Genomic DNA, 26,865 nt, shown 5'->3' on the forward strand with positions numbered 1-26,865 from the left:
ACAGTCTCTTTGTGATTTCTGTTCATCTGATGTTGTTTGTATTCACTGGAATAATCTTAAATTTCTCAGATGACAAAAAGACTTGGTGCTATAAAAGCATTGCAGTATTTGAAAGGCTGTACATTTTCTGGTAGCACAATTCTTCTAAATTTAAGGCAGTTTTTGAATTGCAACCATCTTCTTCATTCCTCTTGTAAAGCTGTTCTTTCAAGATATTTTTCTCCAATCAGTTTCTAAAATCAGGAGAATTCAGAACCAGCTTTTATGAGAGCCATTTGTTGACTCTTCCCTTGTGCCACAACTGCTAGTGTTCTTAATTTCTAACTTTAAGTGTTTTTCTTCTTAGCATTCTCCTGGTAATTGCATTTACTATTAGTTTACTATTGCCAGATAGTTACTCCATTCTGTCTAGGAGTCTCATTTTAGACTGGCCTTTGTATTAAGAGTATTTTTTGTTACTAAATTGATAGGTTATCGCTATAATACAGCCTAAGCTGTCTTTGAACCTGGAAACCTGACTTAATTTCCTGAATGCTGGGATTCCAGGTGTGCAACCACCATATATAGCATATTTTGCAACTTCTTTAGGGTGCCTGAAGTTAAAAAATTTTCTCTTCTGTGTAACGTTTGCATTGTGATTATTAATCTTAAGTTTTAGTTGTGTTCCTTATAATCTTAGAACAGCATGTAAATTGTGAGGTGGTCTTGTTTACCTTAGGAAAATTATACAAGGTATTAGGCTTAAAGGAGAATTTTAATAGGTTACTAGAAATTGATTTGATAAAAAAATGTTTTCTAACAACTAGAGTTGTAAGCATGTATGTAAAGTTTCTTTCACAATACAATTTAGTACAAAATATAAAGAGTCTTTATGTCAATTATGCTATGTCACTTGGTATTTTATTTTCCCGGAGCTCATGGTTTGGTTTAACTTAGAATGATTTAAATGATTTGTAAAAACAATGAGTTTTGCCATCAACAGTATTAAATTTCCACATTGTATCAGTTTGCCAACCACACAAAATAGATGTATAAAGTAGCATGTGTGGAAGGTCCCTACCGTGCTTAAGGTAACAAATTTCTACATGTTTATATTCAAGGCTTCTCTCTCTTTGCTCTCAGGCAGCCCATCAGGTCGGTGAGGATGAGATAAGCTTGTCCACTCTGGGACGAGTTTATACTATTGATTTTAATTCTATGCAGCAAATCAATGAGGACACGGGAACAGCACGTGCCATTCAGAGAAAACCTAATCCCTTAGCCAATACTAACACTAGTAAGTATCCTTTGAGTTAAGTAGAGATGTACTGTTGGGGTTTATTTATTTAACATTGATTTTCAGTATGTTGTATGGCCATCCATGTTCTATAACATACATGTAGAAGTCAGAAAGTAACTTGAATGAACCATTTCTCTTTTGCCATGTAGGTTCCAGACTTTAGCCTTGTTGTCAGGCATCTTTACCTTCTTGCTGGAACCTGTAATAATTTCTCTGTACATACTAATAGTTTCATTGAGTATCCTTAGGGGAGGGTAAGATAGTGGAATAATGGTGATATATTTCATTAAAATCTGTGCCTCAATTATGATTGAGCCAGTATTACTACATGTGTGATGTCTTTCCCACAATTTTCTTTTTTAAAGATGGGATGCCTGTTAGAACTAATGCAGGTGTTCATTTGACCCTGTCCCACCCCACCCCACCAGAAAAGGACTGGGTAGTAAATGTTAGGAGATTTAATAGGTTATACCACCTTTGCACTATTTAATACTATTGTAGTCTCAAAACTGTCATATTATAAAATATAAACAAATGTATGTATTTTATGGGTAAAGGGCAAGATGCATAACAATAATTGGCCAATCCCTTGTTCATACTCTTCAACATTTCCATTTTCCTTACACATACTCTTTGTGGACAAAATAGTAAAATCAGTTTTTATCTGAGTATTAAGTCCATTTTTTTATACTCTGATTTTTTAACTTTTTTTTTTTTGGTGAGTTGATGTTGAAATTTCCCCAGTGTTTCTTAGACCATGCTTTTAGTACAAACAAGAGGTATACTTAGTACAGTGATGCTTTTAGCTGGTGAGAATCGTCAGTGCAGTAGTCTCTTAATGCTCATATTAGATAAGTTAATGTTTGTTCTATAATGAAAAAAATTTGCATAATATTTCACAGTAGTTGCTTGGCTGAATACTTTGTTTCACTGGGCTCTATAGTAGTTGGCCAGTCACTTCATGGCTGTACTTGTTTTTAAATAACAGGTGGATACTCAGAGTTAAAGAAGGATGATGCTCGAGCACAGCTAATGAAAGAAGATCCGGAACTGGCTAAGTCTTTCATTAAGACCTTATTCGGTGTTCTCTATGAAGTGTACAGCTCCTCAGCAGGACCTGCGGTCAGACATAAGTGCCTTAGAGCAATTCTTAGGATAATTTATTTTGCTGATGCTGAACTTCTGAAGGATGTTCTGAAAAATCATGCTGTTTCCAGGTTTGTTCATGAAAATGGTAAAAATGTTTTAGAAATTTAAATCTGAAGTAATCTTAGAAATTTCCAAATTGTAGTACAGAAAATACAATGTTGAATGTCTATTTTAACATACTGTTAATTTTAAAAATCTAACTGAATTTAATAAAATTATACTTGAAACAATAGAATGGAATTTTGTTCATAATTTTTAAGTAGTATGGCCAAAAGTAATGACCAACTTCAAACAGTTGATACATAAATGTTTTGTTTTTTAGTCACATTGCCTCCATGCTATCAAGCCAAGACCTGAAGATAGTAGTTGGAGCACTTCAGATGGCAGAGATCTTAATGCAAAAGTTACCTGATATATTTAGTGTTTACTTCAGAAGAGAAGGTAATGCCTCCATATCTACCCCCACCCCACCCCCACCCCCGACAGGATTTCTCTTTGTAGTCCTGGCTGTCTTAGAACTTGCTTGGTAGTAAACCAGGCTGATCTTGAACTCAGAAACCTGCCTGCCTCTGTGTCCTGAGTACTGTGATTAAAGATGTATGCTGCCACCACCTATAATGGCTTTGCTATTTTCGGTCATAAGTTGATGACTAAGTTAGTCTAGTTAGAACTAATGTGATCTGTACAGTGTTTACAAGGAAAGTATTAGGTGTCACGTGCAAGTGTTTCACGTGTAGTATGTATGTATTATGATAAGTACACGATGATTGAGTTTCACTGTCTTTTTCAGTGATATTCACCCTCCCCCCACCCCCCAAATATGTACTCAAGTTTGGCAGTAGTCAACTTCTAGAAGTACAGGTACTGTATGTCAGTCTATAATAATTCCCTGAATAAGGTTGCAGTGCATTGTAGCAGTAGATTAGAAAGTTCAGGAGTTACTTTATCTTAACTTGGTTGAGAATGTACATGATATAAGAGGGCATCAGATTCTCTGGAACTGGATTTAACAGATAGTTGTGGGCTTTCATGTGCATCCAGGGAATTGAACTCATGTCCCCTGGAAGAGCAGTGAGTACTCTTAACCACTGAGCCATCTTTCTAAACCTTAATACTTTTTCTTTTTTCCTGTTATTGGAAATTGATTTTTTTTTCACCCATAATATCCTGATTACTGTTTACCCTCCCAGTTCTTTCCCACTTCCTCTCCCATCCATATCCACCGCCTTTCTATCTCTCATTAGAAAACAAACAGGCTTCTAATGAATAATAATCAAAATATAAGATAAAAACTAACACATCAGAAGAGGACAAAACAAACAGAAGAGCCTAACAAAAGGCACAAAGAACATATAGATGTTGAGACCCACTTGTTCATACACTTAGGAATCCTATAAAAACAATACAGTGAAAGCCATAATATATACAAAAAGGATCTGAAGGGTAAAAATAGAAAAGAAATGAGTATAAATAAGAATATGTATGTATGTATGTATGTATGCATGCATGCATGCATAAAGGAAGGAAGGAAGGAAGGAAGGAAGGAGCATAAAAAGGAAGAGCCCCGATAACGGCATTAAAATGAGGAACCTCCAAAGATGCTGTTGAATTCATTTTCTGTTGAACATTTACTGCTGGGCCTACAGCATTTCCTTAGGAGTTGTTTCTTTCCTGAGTGAGACTCCCTTGGAGAATACAAAATTTTCATTTGCAAGTGGTTCTTAGTTGGAAAAAGCTTCTGGGTTAGAGGCTTAGAAGATGGCAGCATTTGTCCACTTCTTTCAGCTCTAGGACTCTATGTGGTGCATGCTGCCTCAGTGTCATTTACAGAGCCTTAGTTCTTTGGTGTCTTCCACCCTCTCTGACTTTAAAGTTATTTCCATCACCTCTTCCACATGGCTTCCGAAGCCCTGAATGGCAGAGATTTGATGGAGAGACCCCATTCAGGCTGAGCATCCAAAGTGTCTCAATATTTGTATAATGTCTGGCTTTCAGTTTCTGTATTTATTACCATCTGTTGTAGGAGGAAAGCTTCTTTTTTGTTGTTGTTTTGAGGGATTTCTTTGATTTTTCTTCTGAAGACAGGCTTTATCTATGTAGCCCTGGCTGTCCTGGAACTACCTCGGTAGACCAGGCTGGCATCAAACTCAGAAATCCATCCACCTGCCTCTGTCTCCTGGGTATGATCTGCTTCCCTGGCTAGAGTCAATACTATCACAGTAGAAACTCTTTAGCTCCTTGCTCTGACAGTGTGCTGATTACCACCTTTATGGGTAGCAGTGTTATTACAGTGTACTGCTTGTAGTCTTTGAAACTAATTGACTACTTTTCCCTTCCTGGTTATATTATGATGTGTGCTGTGTTCCTTAAATGAGTATTTTCTGCTTTGCGTAGCTCTGTTTTATATGATTTTGGCTTGAAGATTAGAAGACAATAAATTTTAAAAGATTTATTCATTCATTATGTAGTGTTCTACCTGCATTTATGCCTGCATGCCAAAGAGGGCATCAGATCTCATGAGATGATTGTGAGTTACCATGTGGGCAGGGAGAATTGAACTCAGGACCTATGGATGAGCAACCAGTACTCTTAACCTCTGAGCCGTCTCTCCAGTCCCCTTAATTTTATGTTTTCTGATGGAGTCAAGATGAAAACTTGGACTTTCCTCCTCCTTTGCTCATCCACCTTCCTGGCTTTATTTCTAGTTTATCATGATTAACATTTAAAATTTTTGTAGTGATGGATGTTGTTCTTGACTCCTGATTAAACTGACCTCTTTTTGTTCTTATTGCTGTTGAAGGTGTCATGCATCAAGTAAAACATTTAGCAGAATCAGAGTCTTTGTTGACAAGTCCACCAAAGGCGTGTACAAATGGGTCAGGATCCCTGGGGTCCACAACACCAGCCAGCAGTGGGACAGCCACAGCTGCAACTAATGCCTCTGCTGATCTGGGGTCACCCAGCTTGCAGCATAGCAGAGATGATTCTCTGGACCTGAGCCCTCAAGGGTGAGTTTTGTTGTGATTCTTAAAGTACTTTGCTGTTATCCGTGTTGATAACCAAGATGCCTACTGGGAGTAAAATACCTGAGAGTAAACTTTTTTTTTTTGTGGTGTGTGGATTAAATTTGCAGACTTAACAATTACCCCTACCCCTGAAGTATTTCCTCAGCTTTTCTATTCTTGGGATGGAAAGAAAATAACTTTAGGAAAGGTACTTTGGGCCCTGTTTTGTATATACACTAAATATATATGCACAATATTCACATTGGAACCCAAATAAAGTAAGGTGCAGACATGTTAGGTTTGTTTATGTGTGTTACAGAGTATCTTAGCCTTTGTTTCGAATTCCATAATTTTGTAACTATTTTGTATTACTGCATATGTGCCTTTGTGATATCCAGGTATTGATGGAGTAAAAAAAAAAATACAAATTAGAAACCATAGGCAAGGTGGCCAAACCTGACTTCTCATTAAGTTCAATTCCCAAATACATGACTATTTCTTAAAAGTAAATAGATGATAGTTTTAAAGTCATTTGTGGTTGTTCTGCTGTATTGTAGGATGTTGGGAGACTTCAATTTTTTGTTTTTAATTGTCAGTGCATTAGAAGATTGTACATTTAAGTGGTCTTATTTCTTTTATATTAGAAACTAGAATATTGCCATCTGAGTACATAGTACTCAGTACTGAGTACATAGTAAGCCAGTTTAATTTGTACCCAGCATAATTATACATGTTTTTCCTTTTGTTGTACAATATATCTTTTTAAAACAAAGATTTATTTATTATGTATACTTTGTTGTGGCATGTACATGGTGGTGAACCACCATGATGTTGTTGGGAATTGAATTCTGGACCTCTAGAAGAGCAGCTAGTACTCTTAGCCTCTGATCCATCTCTCCAGCCCAACTGTACAATATGTCTATATGGGTGTTTTTTTTTTGCCTACATGTATATATCGTGTTTGTGCATTGCCTTTGGAGGACAAAAGAGGACATCCAACCTCTTTGGACTAGATGGTTGTGAGTTGCCGTGTGGGTGCTGGGAATTGAACTCGTGTCTGCTAGGAATCAAAGCTAGTGCTCTTAACTGTGGATCCAGTAAAATACGTATTGGTAAAATATTCACACTGGGATCCTAAAAGTTTGTATACCTTGAAGAACCATTGACTTGTACATCTGGCTAGATTGAAGGAAGAATGACTTTTGCTGCCACCTTGTGGTGGTAGTGTACTTGAGCTTAAGTAAAAAGTCGGGCTTTGACTGGTTACTAATTCAGGGAAGTGGGTGAGTTTATGCTTTTCATTGTTAATTGGTCTAGTTTCTGAAATAGACTTGGAGCCTGCTAAACTTTGTACTTTCCTACCTATGATGCTGTTGTGTTTGCTTGTCTCCCACTTAGCCTTCTACCTTATTGTTCCTCCACACTCTGGTCATTACAATAATGTTAAATTATTACAGAGTTTTGCTGTAAAGTATTCCCTTTTGCCTGAGATGTCTTTATGTGCTCCATGAGTTTCAGGATGCTGTGAGATAGCCCACACAATGTAATCTTTATTTCTTTTGTGTTAGGGGTGGTGGAGATAGAGTTTCTCTATGTAACCTTGTCTGTCCTGGAACTAAAATGTAGTATTACTAAGCCAGTTTCAATAAAGGAGTAGTGTGTTTATACAATATAATAGCTCATTAGTTCAAAGAAAGCCTGTGTTTTTGAAATACTTTGTCTTAAGTTGTTCCATATTCCAGGTTTTAAATGTTGATATATAGCACTGGCTCGTCCAGAACTCATTGTACAAACTAGGCCTTACAGCATTTCTCCTGCTTTTGTTATGTGTGTGTCTTAGTATATGTTTGTGTATCATAAATGTTCAGGTACCTTCAGAAGCTTGAAGAGAACATCAGATGCCCTGGAATAAGGTTGTGAGCCTTCATGTGGGTGTTGGGAACAGACCCCAATTCCTGGAAGGAGAAACAAATGCTTTTAACTGTTGAACCATCTCTTTTTTTAGTCCTCCAAGTGAAATAGTCTTCATTTTTTTTTTTTCTTTTACTAGTTGTTACAGCATACTTCTTTTCGTAAGAACTATTTTTTTCAGAAGATCTATTTTTTTGGTTGTGTATTTGAATATATTAAATATGTTTATTTTATAGAATTACCAGACTCTGGGATTCTTTTCCCAATTAAAAAAAAGTCATTTGAAGCCAGGTGTTGGTGGCAAATGCCTTTAATCCCAGCATTCGGGTAACAGAGGTGGGCAGATCTCTGTGAGTTCGAAGGCAGCCTGGTCTATAGAGCTAATTCCAGGACAAGCTGCATAGCAATACAGAGAAACCCTGTCTTGGGGGGTGGAAATCATTTGCATTATTTAAATGTTATTTGAGCCACAAATGGACAGAACTAGAACATTTTACTTATCATATTTGTTTGTGTGTTCATGTGTCCTGGTGCCAATGTGGAAGTCAGAGGACCATTTGTACCAGTTGGTTCACTTGTTCTATCATGTGGTTCCTTACGATGAATTCAGGTTGTCTAGCTTGTTGGCAAGTACTTTACCTATTGAACTGTCTTGCTATCCCCTTAGAATGTTCTTTTATCTGCCCACTCTTTTGTATCTTTTATTAAATAATTTCAGAAATTATTTCTAACGTCAAGAATAGTAGCTTGCAAGGTATGGTATAGTATATTGTGTTTATTAGAATAAAACCTTTGGGCAGATGAAGTGAAGCCTTCCCTACTCTCAAAGCCAAGGAAGGTAAGTCAAGAAACTCATACACTTGAGATCCAACCTGAGGTAATATGGAAACACTGTCTCAACAACTAAACAACTGTGGTAAAAGATGCTGTAGACAATTCACTTAATACTGGTTCTAGTTCCAAATAGGTTTTTCATAGTGTCCCTTAGTAGATTTATAAAAACATTAGTGGGAATTCTTAGTGTATTTATGATGTTATTACCATTATTGTACCTTTTGGATATGATATTGTAAGTAATTAGAATATTTTTATGGTATGAATAGTAAGGCCCATGTATGTTCTGTTGTAAGTTAGGTTGGGGAAGAAATATACTAGTTTGATTTACTTTTTTTAAACTGTGCTTTGTATTTTTAATTCATTATATTTTGTAAAATTGGATATGAATAAAATTAAGCCTTCAGTTTTTATCAGTTAGTAATTCATTTTCTGTCTCTGTAGTCCCTATAGAATATGACTTATAGATTCCATATTAAATCAGTCTGCAAATTGTTTTGATACTGTTATTCATTTTACTGTCTCTACTGACTTACCTGGGTTCTTCAGTGGTAATTGCTAACCTCATCCTCTGTTTTTCCATGCAACAGTCGATTAAGTGATGTTCTTAAGAGAAAACGACTGCCAAAACGAGGGCCAAGAAGGCCAAAGTATTCACCTCCAAGAGATGATGACAAAGTAGACAATCAAGGTGGGTCCCTTGGTGAATTGGTGGGAGATGGAGGAGAAGATGACAAAACAAGTTTCCTCATGATTTGTGCTCTTAATTCCTATATTAAGACTGAATTTTTTGATTTTTCTTCAGTTTTTTTGAAATGATTTGAATGTAATTCTTTTCTCTTTATAGCTAAAAGCCCCACCACTACTCAGTCACCTAAATCTTCCTTCCTGGCAAGCTTGAATCCAAAAACATGGGGAAGGTTAAGTGCACAGTCCAACAGCAACAACATCGAGCCTGCAAGATCTGCAGGAGTTAGTGGTCTTGCTCGGGCAGCCTCAAAAGACACCATATCCAATAATAGGTGAAGTTTGTGCTGGGGTTGGGGGTGGGAGTCCTTCAATATGACTGTATTGAGTATACAATCATCACATGGAAGTTATATGTGAACTTGGTTCAATTTGTTCTCAAGTTAAAGATGAGTGAGATCCTTATTAGGATGTATATAGCTCAAGACCCGCCTGTGGTTTCAAACCTATTCTCTGCATATAAAAACTGTAGCAATATTATAACCATCTGACAGCTCTAGTTACTTTTGTTCTACATGGAACCTTTTTACTGAATTATGCTTTCATTTTCTCTTTGTACATTTTAATGAATTTCTTCTGCCTCCTTAGTGGAATTTGAAGATTTATAGCTGAGAGCAGCTGTTATTTTGAAAAAGTACTTAGATCTATGTCAGATTCTAATTTCTTACCAGTGTCAGGGTCATATGGGAATGCCTTTCTTGGGAGGCACTTAAGGTAGAGTACCTGTGTAGACTACTTCCTCTATAAATAAGATATTTTCCCAGTGGCATTTTATTTTAAAGATAACTTTTAATTTGTTCGAGTTGACTGCTGATTCTCTGAATTAGTTATAAAAATAATTAAGCAAATGTATTTTTAAAGTTTATAGACAGCCTGGTCACATGTTTCTGGTATACCTTCACCTCATCTCTTTAGGGAACAGCATTGGACCATGTAGATATATTTGTCCTTTATTCAAGTATTATTTAAATTTGTATTTGGATATGAACACTTAGAAAATTAGAACATCTTAACACTCTTTAAGTGATGACCTGAAATATATTCTAAGTATCTAAACAGTTCTATAAATACATTTTAGTTTGTTTTCAGAATGAAACTAAATTTGCTTAATCTGAATTACAGTAATGATCATAGGCCAAAAAGTGTTTTAAGTGAGCTATAATTTTATTTCCTTTATATCTGTGTCTCAGTACTTGCAGAAGTCAGAAAACAACTTGTAGAAGTGGGTTCCCTCTACCATGTGATTGAATTCTGGGGATTGAGCTTGGGTCATTGTGGCAAGCACCTTAACCTGTGAAATATTTATAGGTCCCTAATCTGACTTTCAGTGTACATTTTTTTTTTTTAAATCTACATGGATACATTAATATCTCCTTTTCTTTCTTGTAGAGAAAAAATTAAAGGTTGGATTAAGGAGCAGGCACATAAATTTGTTGAACGTTATTTTAGTTCTGAGAATATGGATGGAAGCAACCCTGCCTTGAATGTACTTCAGAGACTTTGTGCTGCAACTGAACAACTCAACCTCCAGGTACTCTGTGCAGTGCATCTTGTTTGCTGGTAGATAGTTGTAGAAACAAATTGTTTCTACAACTGATTTCTTTTGCTTGTTTACCCTTGACTTGCCATTGGGTTGCGTTCTTTATGTCCCCTATTTCTTGACAAATGACAATTCAGAAGAATGTCTTTTCTGAATGCTTATAACTATTATAACTAACTTTATCTGTAGATTCATAGGATTTACTTGGAGCAGCTTGAACTTTATCATGAGCATTTCATCTAATTCTTTATTGTTTTATGTTTTTTTGTAATTTCCGATCTTATTTTCAAGATGTTTCATAAATATATTAAGTTTATTAACTTAAAGTCATAGCAGGTTTCATTATCTGGCTTTCTGAGCCTTACTCTAATTTGAGAAAGTTAGTAAAATATTAATTGTACAAAGTCATGTTCTTCACCATGACTAGTTCATACATTGTATATTATGTACTTTGTACACAATTTCCCCTCCCATTACCCTCTCTTGTTCCCTGTTTCTCTGGTTCTCAAATAGTCATTGTTCTACAAGTAGTCATTGTTGTTCTTCTGTGTTTATTTTTGTTTTTAAATGTATTCTACATGGTAGAGATAGCATGTCCTATTTTTGGTGAATATAATGATGTAATTTTTTGTTAGCCCCTTTGATTGGAGTTTGTGGTATTACATTTTTTAATCCCTAAATAGAAATCTGCATTGGTTAAATGGAAAACTTTGTGTTATGAACACCTGGTTTTCATCATGAGATACCTTTCTGTGATGTTCCCTGAGCCTTGTAAGGAATGGTAATAGATGTTCTACTTTGGACTGAATGGTGAAAAGATATTTTTCTTAGCACTTCAACAGTTATGACTGCATATTATTTCCTATTGCAAAAAAACTTTCTCTGACCAACACTGATCTGATTATTTGTGTTTTGACCCTGGCCATTTAACAAAACAACAGTAATAGGAGCTTTTGACCTTCATTGGAATTTAACCAGGTTTATAGTACTTACTAGAAATGATTTTTCCTCTTGTCGAGTGGTTTTCAGATTAGCCCAGTAAAAGTTGAGCCAGTATTGTACCAGTGGCCACATCTTGCCTGGCAAGTTATATTGTAGCTCATAGGATTCATGTTTGTTTTTAAAAACCATTGAGAATATATTTTTGATTCCTATTGGAGAAATATAAATTGTACTGTTTAAATCAGTATAGAATCCTCTTTTCCACTCTTTCAGGTGGATGGTGGAGCTGAGTGCCTTGTAGAAATCCGTAGCATAGTCTCCGAGTCAGATGTTTCATCATTTGAAATCCAACATAGTGGGTTTGTGAAACAGCTGTTGATGTACTTGACATCTAAAAGTGAAAAAGATGCTGTCAGCAGAGAGATCCGGTTAAAGCGATTCCTACATGTATTTTTTTCTTCTCCAGTAAGTTAATAATGGTCCCGTCTTAAGAGTTGGTGCTAACAAGTACATATATTTATGTCCCAATAACAATGTACTGTGTGTTGCCTATTCAGTTAGATTCTCTTGACATTTATTTATTGACAAAGTTTTACCATGTAGATTAGGCTGGCATGGAATTCAGAGATCTGTTGCCTCTGCCTCCTAGGTGTACTGGTGTTAAAGGTATGAGTTACCATGCCTAGATTCTTTTTATGTGTCATAAAATAGATAGTAAAATGAAACCAGACATGAAGCCCATGATTAAGATCTCAGCACTTGGAGGGCAAGGCAGCATGGTCATTCTCTGGTACAAAGTGAGTCCTAGACAAGCCTGGGTAGCATTAAAAAACAATAACAAAAAAAATCCCCTTTCTTAACCATTAGTGACCTGAGGTCCCACCCACATCAACTTTGTCAAGTATCTTCTTCATCCTCCCCACCTCCTCATAGCCGTTAATAGCATTTTCACTTACTAATACTTGCTGAGGTTATGATAGGAAGATTGATACAATATTTCTATTTGTTTTCATTTTGTTCATAAACGATGCTTAACAACCATCTCTATAATACCGATTACAAGGAAAGGGTCTGTAAGCTCTCCCTCCCACTTTTTCCCTTTGCCCCTAGTAGCTAAGAGTAAAAGCTAACTACTTTCAAGTACTGTTGACTGGACCTCCTATTACAAGTGCTTTAGAAAAGTCTTAACTCAGAAAGTAGTTTTCTGCATATTTGGTGTAATGAGCTTAATGATTATTGTTTATTAGTAAAACTACTTAACCGTGCCCCTTTTAAGTGTACATAGTTATTTTTGAACACTGCCTAAAGGCAGAAATGGTATTGATACTGATTTTGTTTTGTTTTAAATCTCATTTTCCATGCTTGTGGTGCAAGTGTAGGAATATATCTAATGTTTTATATCTTGTCTAATGTTGTTTGGGGGCTGGAGAGATAGCTCAGCAGTTGCAAGAGCTTTGGCTGCTCATTCCCAGTAACCCAGGTCCAATTCCCAGCATTCACATAGCAATTGAAAACTGTGTGTAACTTCACTTCCAAGGATCCAATGCCTATACACAGATATACAAGCAGGCAAAACAACTAATTCGTGTTAAAAAAAAAAAAAAAATCAAAAAAGAGAAAACATTTGGAAACATTGTCTATTATAAAAGATAAGGAAATTAATAGATAAATCTCCATTTGTCAAACTTCTTATTAAAATGTTTGTGTTGTGGAGAGTTGACTTTTCAAAAGGCCATGTTTAACGTTGGTGTATTTATAACTCTAGCTTCCGGGAGAAGAGCCCATTGGAAGAGTAGAACCAGTGGGCCACGCGCCTTTGTTGGCACTAGTTCACAAAATGAATAACTGCCTCAGCCAAATGGAACAGTTTCCAGTCAAAGTGCATGATTTCCCTAGTGGAAATGGATCTGGAGGCAGGTAAGGACCATTACCTGGGTATGTCCACTTGCTACCAGAATTGTTAAAGGAAAACATGAAAGTTCTGATAAGGTCATGGTAAGATCATGCTGTGTATTTTACCTATTTTTTTGTTTGTTTGTTTGTTTGAGACAAGATTTCTCTTTGTAGACTTGGTCCTGCCTGCCTCTGCCTCCCAAGTGCTGAAAATTAAGCATGTGACACTACTCTTAGCTCAAACCATGTATTTTAACAGCTAGTATTTTTAAAGTAAGTAAAAATCAGTGATTGGGTTGACAATATTTTTTTTGAAACCCATTATTTTTCTATATTGATAAGTTTTAATAATGTAATACTTCTCCAACTTTTTTATTCTAGTATTTATTTTTGCATTCATTTATGTATTTATTTTCGAGACAAGGTTCTCTAATAGCTCTGGCTGTTCTGAAACATACTTTGTAGAGCAGACTGGCCTCAAACTCAGAGATCCACTTGTCCCTGTCTCCCTTGTGCTGGGATTAAAGGCATGTGCCACCACTACCTGGCCCAATAATTTTTTTTTGCGTGTGGTCTATAAAATATTTATTTTGTAAAAGTGTTTTACTCTACTACATTTTAATGGGTTTTAACATGTAACTGATCATATTGAAGTTTGAGTTGAATAAAAATGTGCTTTCTTACTAGTTTTATAAGTGTTAGGGAATTCTGTAATCTTCATTGAAAAAAAATCTTACATGTTATTTATATTTTAAATCCAACTCTTTTAGTTGTTGTTTATAGCAACTATATTGAATAATTTGATTTGTTATTAAATCTTTAAGTGCTTTGTATCATAAGAAAAGGAAGATTTTGTTATCTTTTTAGTTAAAGTGCTAATATGTTGCCTGGAAATAATAGAATAACCCTTTTTCTTAAATTATCTTGAGCTTTTCTCTCAACAGAGGATCACAAGCTTTAAAATTTTTCAACACACATCAGTTAAAATGTCAGTTACAAAGACACCCAGACTGTGCAAATGTGAAGCAGTGGAAAGGTGGTCCTGTCAAGATTGACCCCCTGGCTTTGGTGCAAGCTATTGAAAGATACCTTGTGGTTAGAGGTATTTTCCGTCTATGTACTTCACCTGTGTCGTTATGAAATTAGCATTGAAGGGTATATTGTTGTTCCTGATAAACCTTAGGTAGTGGGAATCTCTGCTCCTACTAGAAATGGGCATATGTTAAACTTCCTTAATAGGCAGTGTTCTGTATTTCAGAATTTTGTAGCTCTTTTTTCATAGATCAGAACAGAATGTCTACTATTTTTTAAAGAAAATACAAGTTTAACCAAAGTATATAAACTTTCATCTGCCACTTAAAATTCCTAGATAACCATCTCCTCTTTTACTCCCCTCTACCCCACCTCCCTTTGGTACATAGGATATGGAAGAGTAAGAGAAGATGATGAAGACAGTGATGATGATGGATCAGATGAGGAAATAGATGAGTCTCTGGTAAGGTACTTTTTACACAGTCTTCTAGTGTAGTGTGTACTTAATGGCATATCCATGATTTAGCCTTCCTGGATTCAAATGGCACCATATCAACCATTGTTGGGGGGAAATCACAAAAATGAATAATTGTTCTAGTAATTAATAATTTATTTTAATGTGCTTATGTAATTATTGTTGTTTCTTATATCTACTTATGAATTGAAACATTTTTAATTGTGTATGTATAGGGGAAAAATAGACATATTTTTAATATAAATTGAGTATATCCCTAAAATGAATTTAAAATCTGAAATCCAAAGGATGTTACATTTGCCTATATGTGGTAGATTGTAGAGTAAATGGGAATTGCACTAAGTGTACCAATATTTGTCTTCAAAGCTGTGTATGCAAAATATGAATTGCCTTGACTGGGGTCCCATCGTTATGTATATGCAAGTATCCTCATACTTAAAACAAAATTCCATCTCTGAGCATTTCTGTCTTTAAGCCCTTCAATGACTGATAATTGGAATGTTAGGGCTTCCAGAGGATCTGTAGTTTCAAACACCCACCACAGGTCTTGTTTTCTCAGCAGATATGTCTTTGTTAATGTATAGATGTCAGTAGTTGTGCTTATATGAACCTTTTTTTGCTTTATTCAGGCTGCTCAGTTTTTAAATTCAGGAAATGTAAGACATAGGCTACAGTTTTATATTGGAGAACATTTACTACCATATAACATGACGGTATACCAAGCAGTGCGGCAGTTCAGTGTACAGGCTGAAGATGAAAGGGAATCTACTGATGATGAGAGCAATCCTCTGGGAAGAGCTGGTATTTGGACAAAAACTCATACAATATGGTAAGTCTGAACTGGTTTCTCTTAGGAGTATATGATCTTTGTTTTGAAATTCTTACTAAATAAATGGACCAATTCTGTGAGGAGAGGGAGAACCTAATAAGCCTTTCAATATTTAATAATGCGTATATGTATGTGATCATTACTTCCTCATTCTGTCTACTAGAAAGCATGTTTATAGGCAGTTAATTTACTTTTTGATTCACCTTGGGGTCTTTACTGGATTCAAAATGATAATGTGGTATTAGATTATAAGTTTGGTAGCTCTGAGTCCTATAGCATTTGGATGCAGTGTTTCCCAAAGTAAAGTCTTCCTGGGAAGACTTGCTTACTTACTGCTTTCTTTTGGGAAGACAAACGTTTGGTAACTCTGAATCCAAATAGGGAGCAAGAGGGTATACTTCAGAGAACTCTTAGGAGGAATTTTCTGACTTAGATGTTAGCTTTGTTGAATAATTTTCACATTTAAACATCTCCTTTTGATTTTTATATTATCTTATCCTTATAGGTACAAACCTGTGAGAGAGGATGAAGAAAGTAGTAAAGATTGTGTTGGTGGCAAAAGGGGGAGAGCCCAAACAGCTCCAACAAAAACCTCCCCCAGAAATGCAAAGAAGCACGATGAGTTATGGCATGGTAAGGTGACACACTGAGGAAAGCAGACTGTCAAGAGGCTCTGGCCTGCATGCATTCCTCCTCAAAACCATTTAAGGCTCCAGAAAGCTTTGGGTATAATTAAGATATAAATTACTGTAGTATGATTACTTTAAGTTAAATCTTTGACTTTAATATCTAGTAAACAAGAATTAACTATAAAATTAAAACTGAAAAATTAGTACCTTCTAGTATTTTAAGGATTCATGGCTTTGTAAAGGGTTAAATGCATTCAGTAACTAAAGAAGAGACTTCTGGAGGCTTTGTCTTGTCACCAGCAAACAGACTGGCTCTTAATTTCAGAGGACAGTTACAGGGTAGGAATGCAAAGGATTTATTTTCCTTCTGTTGTTTGGGTTTGTGTGTTTGTCAGGGGAAGTTGAACATTTTATATGCCTGTGCATTATGTTAAAAGGGAAGAAATGTCTGAAACTATTGAGATACCAAGAAGTTAAACACCACACAGCTTCAGATGGTGAAGCTGACTCTGGGCCTGTAGGTTTATTGTTACTTTAATCAAAACTCAAAGTTTTCTTTATTCTTTAGATGGAGTGTGTCCATCAGTAGCAAATCCTTTAGAAGTTTACCTCATTCCCACACCACCTGAAAATATTACCTTTGAAGACCCATCTTTAGATGTGATCCTCCTCTTAAGAGTTTTACACGCCATCAGTCGATACTGGTATTACTTGTATGATGTGAGTAATGTCTCTTCATAAAATCCTGTGTGTCATCTTACAGTTTTTTATTTAGTAAATGAATGTCCTATTACACTAGAAAAAGAAACAATGATTGATGTATACAATGAACTCATTTGTGGAACTTAATATTCTCGGATTAAGTCTTTTATTGTTTAAAGAAATAACTGAACATTTTGTCCTAGTTAGGGTTTCTATCACTATGACAAAATACTGTGAACAAAAGCAAGTAGGGAGGAAGGGTTTATTTGGCTTAGGCTTCCATATCACTGTTTATCATTGAAGGAAGTTCGGGCAGGAACTCAGCAAGGCGTGAACCTGGAGGAGGCAGCAGCTGATGCAGAGGCCATTTAAGAATACTGCTTACTTTACTGACTTGTTCCTTGTCATGGCTTGCTCAACCTGCTGTTTTATTGAATCCAGAACCACCAGCCTGGTGGTGGACAAACCCACAATGGACTATGCTCCCCCCCCCCCCCAAATCAATCACCAATTAAGAAATATCTTTCTCTTTTAGACAAAAATAGGAAGAAAGGAAGAAAAAGAAAGAAAGAAGTAAAGATAGATAGATAGATAGATCGATCGATCTTACAGGCTTGCCTGCAGCCCAGTCTTTTGGAGGCATTTTTTTTCAATAGAGGCTCCTTCCTCTCAAATGAGTATAGCTTATGTCACTTTGACATACATAAAACTAGCTAGCACAACTAATCTCATGTCAACTTGACACAAAAGCATATCACTGTTAAACCACAACATGTTAATATTATTGCAACATAAAACATAAAGTCCCACAGTCTTTTTAAAAAAAAAAAAAATTACCCAAATCTCCTTTAAAAAATTTAAAATCCAAAATCTTTTACAAGTTCAAAGTCTCTCAATTGTGGGCTAATGTAAAAGTCAAAATTAAGTTAAATGCTTCTCTTTCTTCAAGAGGAAAGAATCAGGGCACAGTACCAATCTGAACAATGCAAAACTGAACTCCAACAGTTTAAATAACTCAATTTCCAATATCTGGGATCCACTCACTATCTTACGGTTCCTCCAAGGGAATTGGGTCACTTCTAGCTTCCTCTGCTGTGCCGACTGCTTGTCTTCTAAGCTCCATTCCAATGCTGCTGCTGTCCTTGGTGATCATCCCATGGTACTGGCGTCTCAAAAAATGTTGGGGTCTTTTGCATCTGGGCTGCCCTTTCACCAAGAGCCTCTGCTGGACTCAAGTCTCTTCAGTGACTTGAGCCACGCCAGTGTCAAACCTCAACTGCTATTTATAACCCCTTCATGTATTCAAAATGAGTACCACCTGGTTGACTCTTAAACTGTCAGGTTCAGTTGCAAGCTCAAGGAAAAAACCTTGGTTACCTCTGGAACACAGCTTCTGTGTGTTGACTCTGAGGAAACACTTTCCAGGAGATTTCATCTCAGTGATTCTAGTTTCTTCGTAATCACTGCTAATTTCTCTGCTCTAGCTAACCAGCATTAATTGTCAGAGTAACACAAAGGTTCTGGTGCTGGTCTCTTGTTAGTCACAATTGAATTAACTTGAGACTTGAGCCCTATCTGACAAGAGCCAGAGGTTTTTAATTCAAAATATGCAGTGGTCCTGATATGATAATTTTCCAGTGTCTCTCAAAACTTCCCCTGTAACTTCACAAGCTAGGCTTCCATCCTCTGCATCTCTCAGGCTTCTTATCCTCCACACTCCCACAGCTCAGCTCACCAAGGTTTGAATGCTCACTGGTTGTTCAACCCAAATATCAAAGGTCCTTCCACAACCTTCCACAAGACAACATGGTCAAGGTCTGTCACAGCAATACTTCACAATCTTGCTACCAATTTTCTCTCCTATTCATTTAGGGTTTCTACTGCTTGGATGAAATACCATGACCAAGTTGAGATTCCCTGCTCTCAGATGACTATTGTTTGTGTCAAGTTGACATAAATCTAGTTAGCACTCATTTCTTCATGTAAAGATTTATATTGAGTAAACAGTTGCATACCTCATTTCTTACATAGTGTGGGGAAGAATGAGGGAAGCAGGTTCATAGGGTTTGGGTACAGGAAGTTTCAGAAATGGGACTTGCTATTGTATGTAAAAACCTGGTGAAATCTATAGGCCTACCTACTTATGGATAAAGGAAGAGTTTTGAACTTTTTTTTTTTTTTTTAACAGAATGCGATGTGCAAGGAGATTATTCCAACTAGTGAATTTATTAATAGTAAGTTAACAGCAAAAGCGAATAGGCAGCTTCAAGATCCTCTAGTAATCATGACAGGAAACATCCCAACATGGCTCACCGAGCTAGGAAAAACCTGGTAAGGCAGTCCCTTTGATAAACTTGTAAATGTTAATGGGGTGTTGGTCTTTACTTGGTTTGATTTGTATAGTTGATGTGCTCAGATCTTGACCTGTAGTGTAATATTTGTTGACAACTTGGCAAACTTACTGAAGGATATTTGACTAAGGATAGTAAAGTCCTTTGCCTTCCTAAAAGTGATACTCCAGAGGTGTGGCTGCTTGGGTTTCTGAATCTTTCTTGAACTAGATACTATAGTTTTTCCTTGGTGTCACCATATCCCTACATGTTGCCATATTGTACAAAACAGACATTTCAAGAGCTTTTTTCAAAAAGCAAAATGAAATCAAACCCTTAAACTCCTTGTAGGAAGTGTCTTGGCTACAGGATCCATTCTTTGAAAACAAGGAGCTTGTTCTTGGCAATCTTTTTTTTTTTTTTAAAATGCTAAGCCGTTAACTCTTACATGTAGAGTCTAGAATGTTGCTGAGCTTTTATGGCATGGGTTTGCATGTCCTAAAAGCTTTGGAATAGGTTTAAGGTGATTGTGGATAGATACACAATTGTTGATTTCACATAGAAAGACATATAGAATACATGATTCTTCAACATTTAGTGATGTCATCAAGAGTTTGGTGTGATGTTTCAGGCCCATCCATTTGAGAGATTTTAGAAGGACTGTTCTCCCCAAGAATTTTAAAGCCAATCTGGGCAGCATAGTAAAACTCCATGCCAACAAAGCTGTTAAAGATTTATGAAGATTTTTGTTTTGTTGTTGTTTCTTTTTTTTCTCTCTCTCTCGAGACAAGGTTTCTCTGTGGCTTTGGAGGCTGTCCTAGAACTAGCTCTTGTAGACTAGGCTGGTCTCGAACTCACAGAGATCCTCCTGCCTCTGCCTTGGATGTGTTGGGATTAAAGGTCAGCACTACCACTGTCTGGCCTTTTTGTTTGTTGTTTTTTTTTTTTTTTTTTTTGAGACAGGGTCCCTTTATGTAGTCCTGGCTATCCTGTATCTTAATTTTGTTATGTAGACCAGGCTTGCTGAACTCATGGAGATCCTCCCATCTCTGCCTTCCAAGTAGTGAGATTAAATGTGTATGTCACCAGTGTATTATGTCATTAAGATGCTTCCAATATAGATTTTGATGTTTTTTAAATGTCTTCTGATTCTCATCCAGATGGTAAATCAATGTTTTATCTTTTGTAGCCCATTTTTCTTTCCTTTTGATACCCGACAAATGCTTTTTTATGTAACTGCATTTGATCGGGACCGGCAATGCAAAGATTACTTGATACCAACCCAGAAATCAACCAGTCTGATTCACAAGACAGCAGAGTTGCACCTAGATTGGATAGAAAAAAGGTAAGTATTTCTTAAGAGTATTTATGCTGAGTTTTCTAAATGAAAGGCAGGACATAAAGTGCTTTATCTGATTTTGCCTGTGAAGTAACAGCCTTCAATGATCTTATGTCTGTGTGTGAGTGTGTTTATGCATGTGGCTAGAAGTAAAGGTATTTGATTCCCTTCAGCTGGATGTTGTGAGCTGCCTGGTGTCGGGCCTGGGAACCAAGTAGCAAGCCCTCCTAATTGCTAAACTCTATCATTTATCTTTTTAAAAATCACCTGTTAGTATATTTTCCCTCAAGTTTCTTGAAACTGTATTGTCTTTTTTTTTTTTTTTTTTTGGGGGGGGGGGGTCTTCTGTTATTTTGATATAGCATTCTTCTTTTAGTTACCACAATGCTTACTAACACACCTTAATTTCTTCTTCTTTTTTTTAATGTGAAAAGCTTCTCTTTTAAAGTTGACTTTGTGTATTAGATGCATTTTACTCACATAGAATGTCAGTACATTTGGAAGAGAGTGGAACAGAATCCCTTACATATTTTGAATCTGTCCTAGTCAATTCAATTGTTGCTTCTAATCTTGGCTTGCAGTTGTGCCTAAACCATTTCATGTGAGATCAGTCCTAGCTTTTTGACTTACACTGGTGTTCCTGCATATAGTGGTGTATCCCTGGTCATCCTAGAACTCAATCTATAGACCAGGTTGACCTTGAACTCAGAGATCCACCTCCCTAAGTGGATTAAAGGCATGCACTACTACTTGGCTGACCTTCACTGTTCTCTTGTTGTGTTGTGTTTTGTGTCCTCAAGTTTTTAATCTCAAAAGTCTCAAAGAGCCATTAGGGATAGCAAAAGGAGGAAGGAGGGCTTATAATTAGAAACTAACAAACACTCGGGTAACTGTACTTAACAGCAAATCATGTTACTTACTTATCTCATGAAGAGTCCATCATTGGCTGTGCCTGCCGTGATTTGAAATGATAGGACCTTTATCATCCTCATGATCCTGTTAGGCGGCATCTTGTTCATATAGCAGGGCAGTTCAGAGCCCAGAAGTTTTCTAACTTACCTCTCTCCTCTCATCTCCACACCTACTTCTGTATCATCTAAGTATAAACATTCCCTGAATTACATCACTGTTTGGCAAAGCAGCAAAGATTTTTTTTTCTTCTCTAACTTGAATTTTCTGAATTTGCCATGATTCAGGTTATATTAGTAATTATACTTATATCTAGCTTTCTTTTGTATATGGAGAATACTTGTGTTGTCCAACAAAACTTTTCCTAGGGAAACATAATTCGTGTCTATAACCCCAGTTAAGGAATCTATAACAAAATAAAGTACAGACAACCATCAAAGTCCAACATGGTAAAGATGAATTTTATTAGGGTTATTTATAGGAATCTGGGTGAGGGGTTACTTACATGGGCAAAAATAACTCAAAAGATAATTGCATTATCAAAGCCTACCCCAGCATGGGTGGGTGAAAGCTGGGAACCTGGAGCACACTGCACAGCCTACAGGCAGCTCAACATGTTGGAGAATGTCCTTTCTATGTGCCACAGTTGGTCTAAATCTTTTCTAGGCAACACAGTTGGTTTATCTTTCTTTCAGGGTAACTTCTGGTCTCTGAGTCATCTTTGCAGCTCTTCTCCTTGGAGAGTGTTCTTTGCAGCTCAGCTTTACTTTCCTGAAAGGGATTCTCATCTTTTTATTGTTTAATCTCGCATGGAGAGTAGTGAATCTGGTCCATTTCAGGGACTTGTTAATATGTCTTTAGTAGTGCAGCTACTGAGCCTTCCTGAGGGATGTGCTTAAAAGAGTAATTTTTAACAGTGAAATGTATTGTTTTGCATTGCAGTAAGTGCTACCTGGAACATTCATTATTTCTTCATATCCATTTCCTTTGTTAGCGCACTGTGAACAGAGAGGAGCTGCTAAAACAAGCTGAGTCTGTGATGCAGGACCTTGGTAGTTCTCGGGCCATGTTAGAAATCCAGTATGAAAATGAGGTAAGTGAGTTTTGGACTCCATGATGGTGTTTTAACTTGTACTCTTGATAAAATGTCATTTGTGCATATTGGTACTGTGAAATTCTGAAAGGCAGTTGAGAAATTTATCTTAAAAAAAGATTTGGTCTACTTTCACTTTAATGATACATTTTAAGTTCTCCATTTTTCAGGGGTTTAAGTGCAAAATAAGAAATAGGATTTTTCCTGTGATAATTATGCACATATCTATATAATGTTCATGAAAGGAAAGGGTATAATAAGGATCAGTGCTGGGAAAATGAAGGAACCCACTTAAGGGAATAAATAAAACATTTGTGTTGGGGTTCTGGAGGTACGACTACATGGTTCCACAAGTAAAGGAGGAAGATACTTGCTTTGCAAGCCTGACAGCCTGAGCTTAATCCTCTGATTTTCTTCCATACATGCATCTTGACACACAAACATTTGTATTGAACATACACTCACATCATTCTTTTAACATTCCTAAACCCTTTAAGGAATTAAGATGGCTAGGGCCATCTTGAGCTACAGATTAAACCCTCATTTAGAAACAGTTTTTAATAAAGTTTTTTTTTTTTTTTTTTTTTTTTTTTGGTCACCAAAATCTGTAGTTCATATTTTTAGATACCTTGAAATATACCATTCAAGATGTTTACCAGTCATTTAACAAATATCCTTAGCTTTCATACATCAATAAAGCAGGCAGGGGACTGGCTGAATTGAGGCCCAGTCCAGGTCACCTATGTCCTAAAAATGTTTTACTTCTTCCTTTCTGCGCCCCCCTTTCTTTCTCTGCTCCCTGTTTCCCTCCTCCTTTACCCTCCCCTTCTCTCCTATCTCTTCCCTCCCTTTAAAATAGAAAACAAACTTCTTTGAGATGGTTTTAATCTTCAAATTATAAAACCTAGGGCTGGCTCAGTGGGTAAAGGCACTTGTCACCAAGCCTACCTGAGTTTGATCCCTGAAATTCACATGATGAAAAGAGAAATGTCTAACACAAAATGTCCTTTGAAACTTGAACAGTTGGGTTACACATGCATGCATGCATTTGCATATGCAGACACACAGGTATGAATAAATAGTTATTATTAAGTAGACCTATATGAGTTCAGAACAGCTTTTTTCCTGACTTTTAGAAATAACCATTTAAGAGAAATTTTTGGGTTAATTTTGTGAAAAGGGAATTAAATGGCCCTGGAGTGCCACCTCGTGGACAACATGTGTCACTTAATGTCTAATCTTTTCCTTTCCTTCAGTGGCTGGAAATGGAGAGCAAAATAAACAAGATCCCTACCATTGTGTAGGTTTTCTTTTAGTTTTGGAAGGCTTTTTAAAATTCATCCCCCCCCCCCTCTCACATTAAACCATGTGGTCAAGAAAGATTAAAAAAGATAGAACATGTTGGGTAAAGGGGTTGTTGTAAGGTGACATTTGCCTTGGAACCAAGCCCTTGCTGTTGGGGAGAATGGTTCTAGCAGAGGACAAATGTGTTTCAACTATCATGGGATCAAGGTGGCTAGAGTTACTAGTAAGTTAGGATAGAGCAATAGGAGTCACAAGGTCAGTGATGCTGGAAGTAGGGATCATATGGGCTGTTAGGCTGTTGTAAAAGTATTGGCTGTGCTTTGAGTGAATAAGAAAGCTTTTCTTAGGAAATGTCACTGTTAATACAGTATGTAGGATATTAGAGACACTAATGTATGTGGTCACTCAGCAAGCTCAAGTAGATCCAATAAAAGAGGGTGTAGAGAATCATCAGTTTAGAAATGTTTTTAAGCCAGAACTTATATTGTATAATGGCTAGTTTTGATTGTGGGGAATAAGAAAAGCCAAAGGTGGACTACCAGATTTCTGTTGCAGCACTCACTTGTGGTTAAAGAGTGACACCCAGTTATTCGTGTGGACTTCTTTGAAAAGGGTGGGAGGTAATCAGAAAGGACTTTCTGGGTGTAAACAGTCACTGCTTTGAAAATTGGAATTAAATATGGTAGACTTTATCAACTCTTGAGATCATGTGGACATTTTAAAAAGTAAGTGTAGCAATAATAAAATAATGCCCTTTGTTCACACTGAGTTTGTGCTCACTTGAGCAGGTTGTTGTCAGATTATAATCTTGAACTGTGATACTAGTTTCTTATTGCTTGTCTTTGTTTATTATGGTCTAAACTGGTGGGATCTTGATAGAACATGAAGGAATGCTGAGTCTGTGAACCCTGCTGCAAGCATGTTGATAACTGCTGTCATGTAGACACTTTGTAAGCTGAACAGTCCCCTCTGAATGAACATACATTCATTTGTTCGTTCGTTCATTCATTCATTCATTCATTCATTCATTCATGGTTTTTTCAAGACAGAAATTTCAACTCAGAAATTCACCTGCCTCTGCCTCCCAATTGCTGGGACTAAAGGCATGTACCACTAATGCCCAGCTGAATTTTATTCTTAAATAGCAAAGCCTAGTCTCCAAACTAAACTAGTGGACCAGATGTTCCAGCCCCCATCTCCACTACCTTGATGGTGTGCTCTTGCACACATGTGCATGTGTGTGACACTGATAATTATCTTGGGGTTCCAGTGTGCCCTTGGACTTCAATGACCACTGACTAATCCTTCTGGTTGCTGACATGAATTCAGGCCTTGAATTTTATTACCCCTTGCATTCCTATTAAATGTGTGTTAAACTCTATGGAGATTCAAAGAGATTAAAATAATTCTCCATTTAAAACTTGGAAGTATGTAATGGAATAGTGTTAAAACCCCAAAATGGCATATGAAAGAGTCAAACTAATTGAAGGAGATTGGGAGGTGTCTCCTGAGAATGTGGAACTTGAGTTGTTTTGGGGATGATCATTCCTTTAAAGAGAAAAATAAGCATATATAAATAGTACCATGTTGTTCACTAAAGGAAGCATTTATGCTTGATGCAGGAATTTTGAGCCATACAATTGAAATTGAGTCTAGAGGAGATGATAAAGGGTTTCCCATGCTCAAGACTCAGGGAATGTCTATTCTGGAAAACAGTCTTGTGCTTCCTGGCAAACACTTGTGTGAGTGTACAAGTTACCAAGAGGTTGTCAGGAAAAAAAAAAAAAAAAAATCAATTTCTAAAATGATTCTTTTATTTTTTTTCTAGGTTGGTACAGGTCTTGGGCCGACACTGGAGTTTTATGCACTTGTTTCTCAGGAACTACAGAGGGCAGATTTGGGTCTCTGGAGAGGTGAAGAAGTAACTCTTAGCAACCCAAAAGGTAATGTGCAGCTGTGAGTTGGTCAATTTGTATTACTCAGATCAGGTAAGGGGGGCCTCTCCATTCTGGTTAGTCTCTGCTGGGGCTGTGTTCTTTGCCTTTCATTTCTTTTTGCCTCTATTTTCTCATTTATCCAGTGGGAAAGCTTTCTAGTTTAGAGGCTCTTGATTCAGTTTTGTAAATACTGAATATTGTAATGTTCTTAGTTACCAGGTTTTGTTTTGTTTGTTTGGAAAACTTCATCTGAAGTTCAGTGACTTGTTTGTTTTACAGGAAGCCAAGAAGGGACCAAGTATATTCAAAACCTCCAGGGCCTGTTTGCGCTTCCCTTTGGTAGGACAGCTAAGCCAGCTCATATCGCAAAGGTTAAGATGAAGTTTCGCTTCTTAGGAAAATTAATGGCTAAGGCTATCATGGATTTCAGATTGGTAAGTTTAGGGCTGTTTTCTTATCTATATAATTTTGTGCAATGTTCTGTGAAAGTACCTCAATCCCCTGTGCTCAATGCTGTGTTTCAGAGCAGTGCTGCTCTGATTTCATTGTGAGCACAAAGTGCTGGAGCATTTTGTTTGAAATGCCAGTTCTGTTTCTGTATCACATGTGTAAGGCTGTCCTGTGTCCGACATGACAGCACCTAGCCCCTAATTTTTTGTGTAGCATTCCGTTAGTAGCCAGGGCTGAGTCAGGCAACATAAAGATGGCATTAATTGTACTTTTGCCAGTATTCAATTTGACGTTTTTAATTCAAAAAGAAAGCCATGTATGTGCATTATAGGTAAACTCACTGAATTTCTGTTTTAATGCTGCTATGAAAATAAACTAAGTGATCAATATTTATGGAGGCTGAATATTTCTGGACTTTTTCTTCATTTCCTCTTATCATATTTTCTCAGGTAATTTATCAGTATGATAAATTTGCTACCCCCACAAGTTTACATTCTTTTTAAACAGGTTATACAGCTTACCAGTTAGTTCAGAA

At 36.7% G+C, this 26,865-nt stretch overlaps 1 protein-coding gene across 1 annotated transcript in view; it reads left to right on the forward strand.

Annotated features, from left to right (window-relative positions):
• Nucleotides 1-26,865, forward strand: part of LOC127226263 (E3 ubiquitin-protein ligase TRIP12-like) — a 94,697-nt gene that overhangs the window by 59,726 nt on the left and 8,106 nt on the right. The window contains 20 exon segments of the mRNA XM_051190172.1: nucleotides 1,123-1,276; nucleotides 2,268-2,496; nucleotides 2,751-2,869; nucleotides 5,229-5,436; nucleotides 8,769-8,869; nucleotides 9,026-9,200; nucleotides 10,315-10,456; nucleotides 11,681-11,872; nucleotides 13,173-13,324; nucleotides 14,245-14,402; nucleotides 14,722-14,795; nucleotides 15,437-15,636; nucleotides 16,142-16,269; nucleotides 16,834-16,985; nucleotides 19,156-19,298; nucleotides 20,487-20,551; nucleotides 20,554-20,642; nucleotides 22,540-22,638; nucleotides 25,772-25,886; nucleotides 26,160-26,314. Coding sequence (XP_051046129.1) covers nucleotides 1,123-1,276; nucleotides 2,268-2,496; nucleotides 2,751-2,869; nucleotides 5,229-5,436; nucleotides 8,769-8,869; nucleotides 9,026-9,200; nucleotides 10,315-10,456; nucleotides 11,681-11,872; nucleotides 13,173-13,324; nucleotides 14,245-14,402; nucleotides 14,722-14,795; nucleotides 15,437-15,636; nucleotides 16,142-16,269; nucleotides 16,834-16,985; nucleotides 19,156-19,298; nucleotides 20,487-20,551; nucleotides 20,554-20,642; nucleotides 22,540-22,638; nucleotides 25,772-25,886; nucleotides 26,160-26,314 — 2,850 coding nt within the window.

This window comes from Phodopus roborovskii, unplaced genomic scaffold (genome assembly GCF_943737965.1).
Source record: "Phodopus roborovskii unplaced genomic scaffold, PHOROB, whole genome shotgun sequence".
NCBI lineage: Eukaryota > Metazoa > Chordata > Mammalia > Rodentia > Cricetidae > Phodopus > Phodopus roborovskii.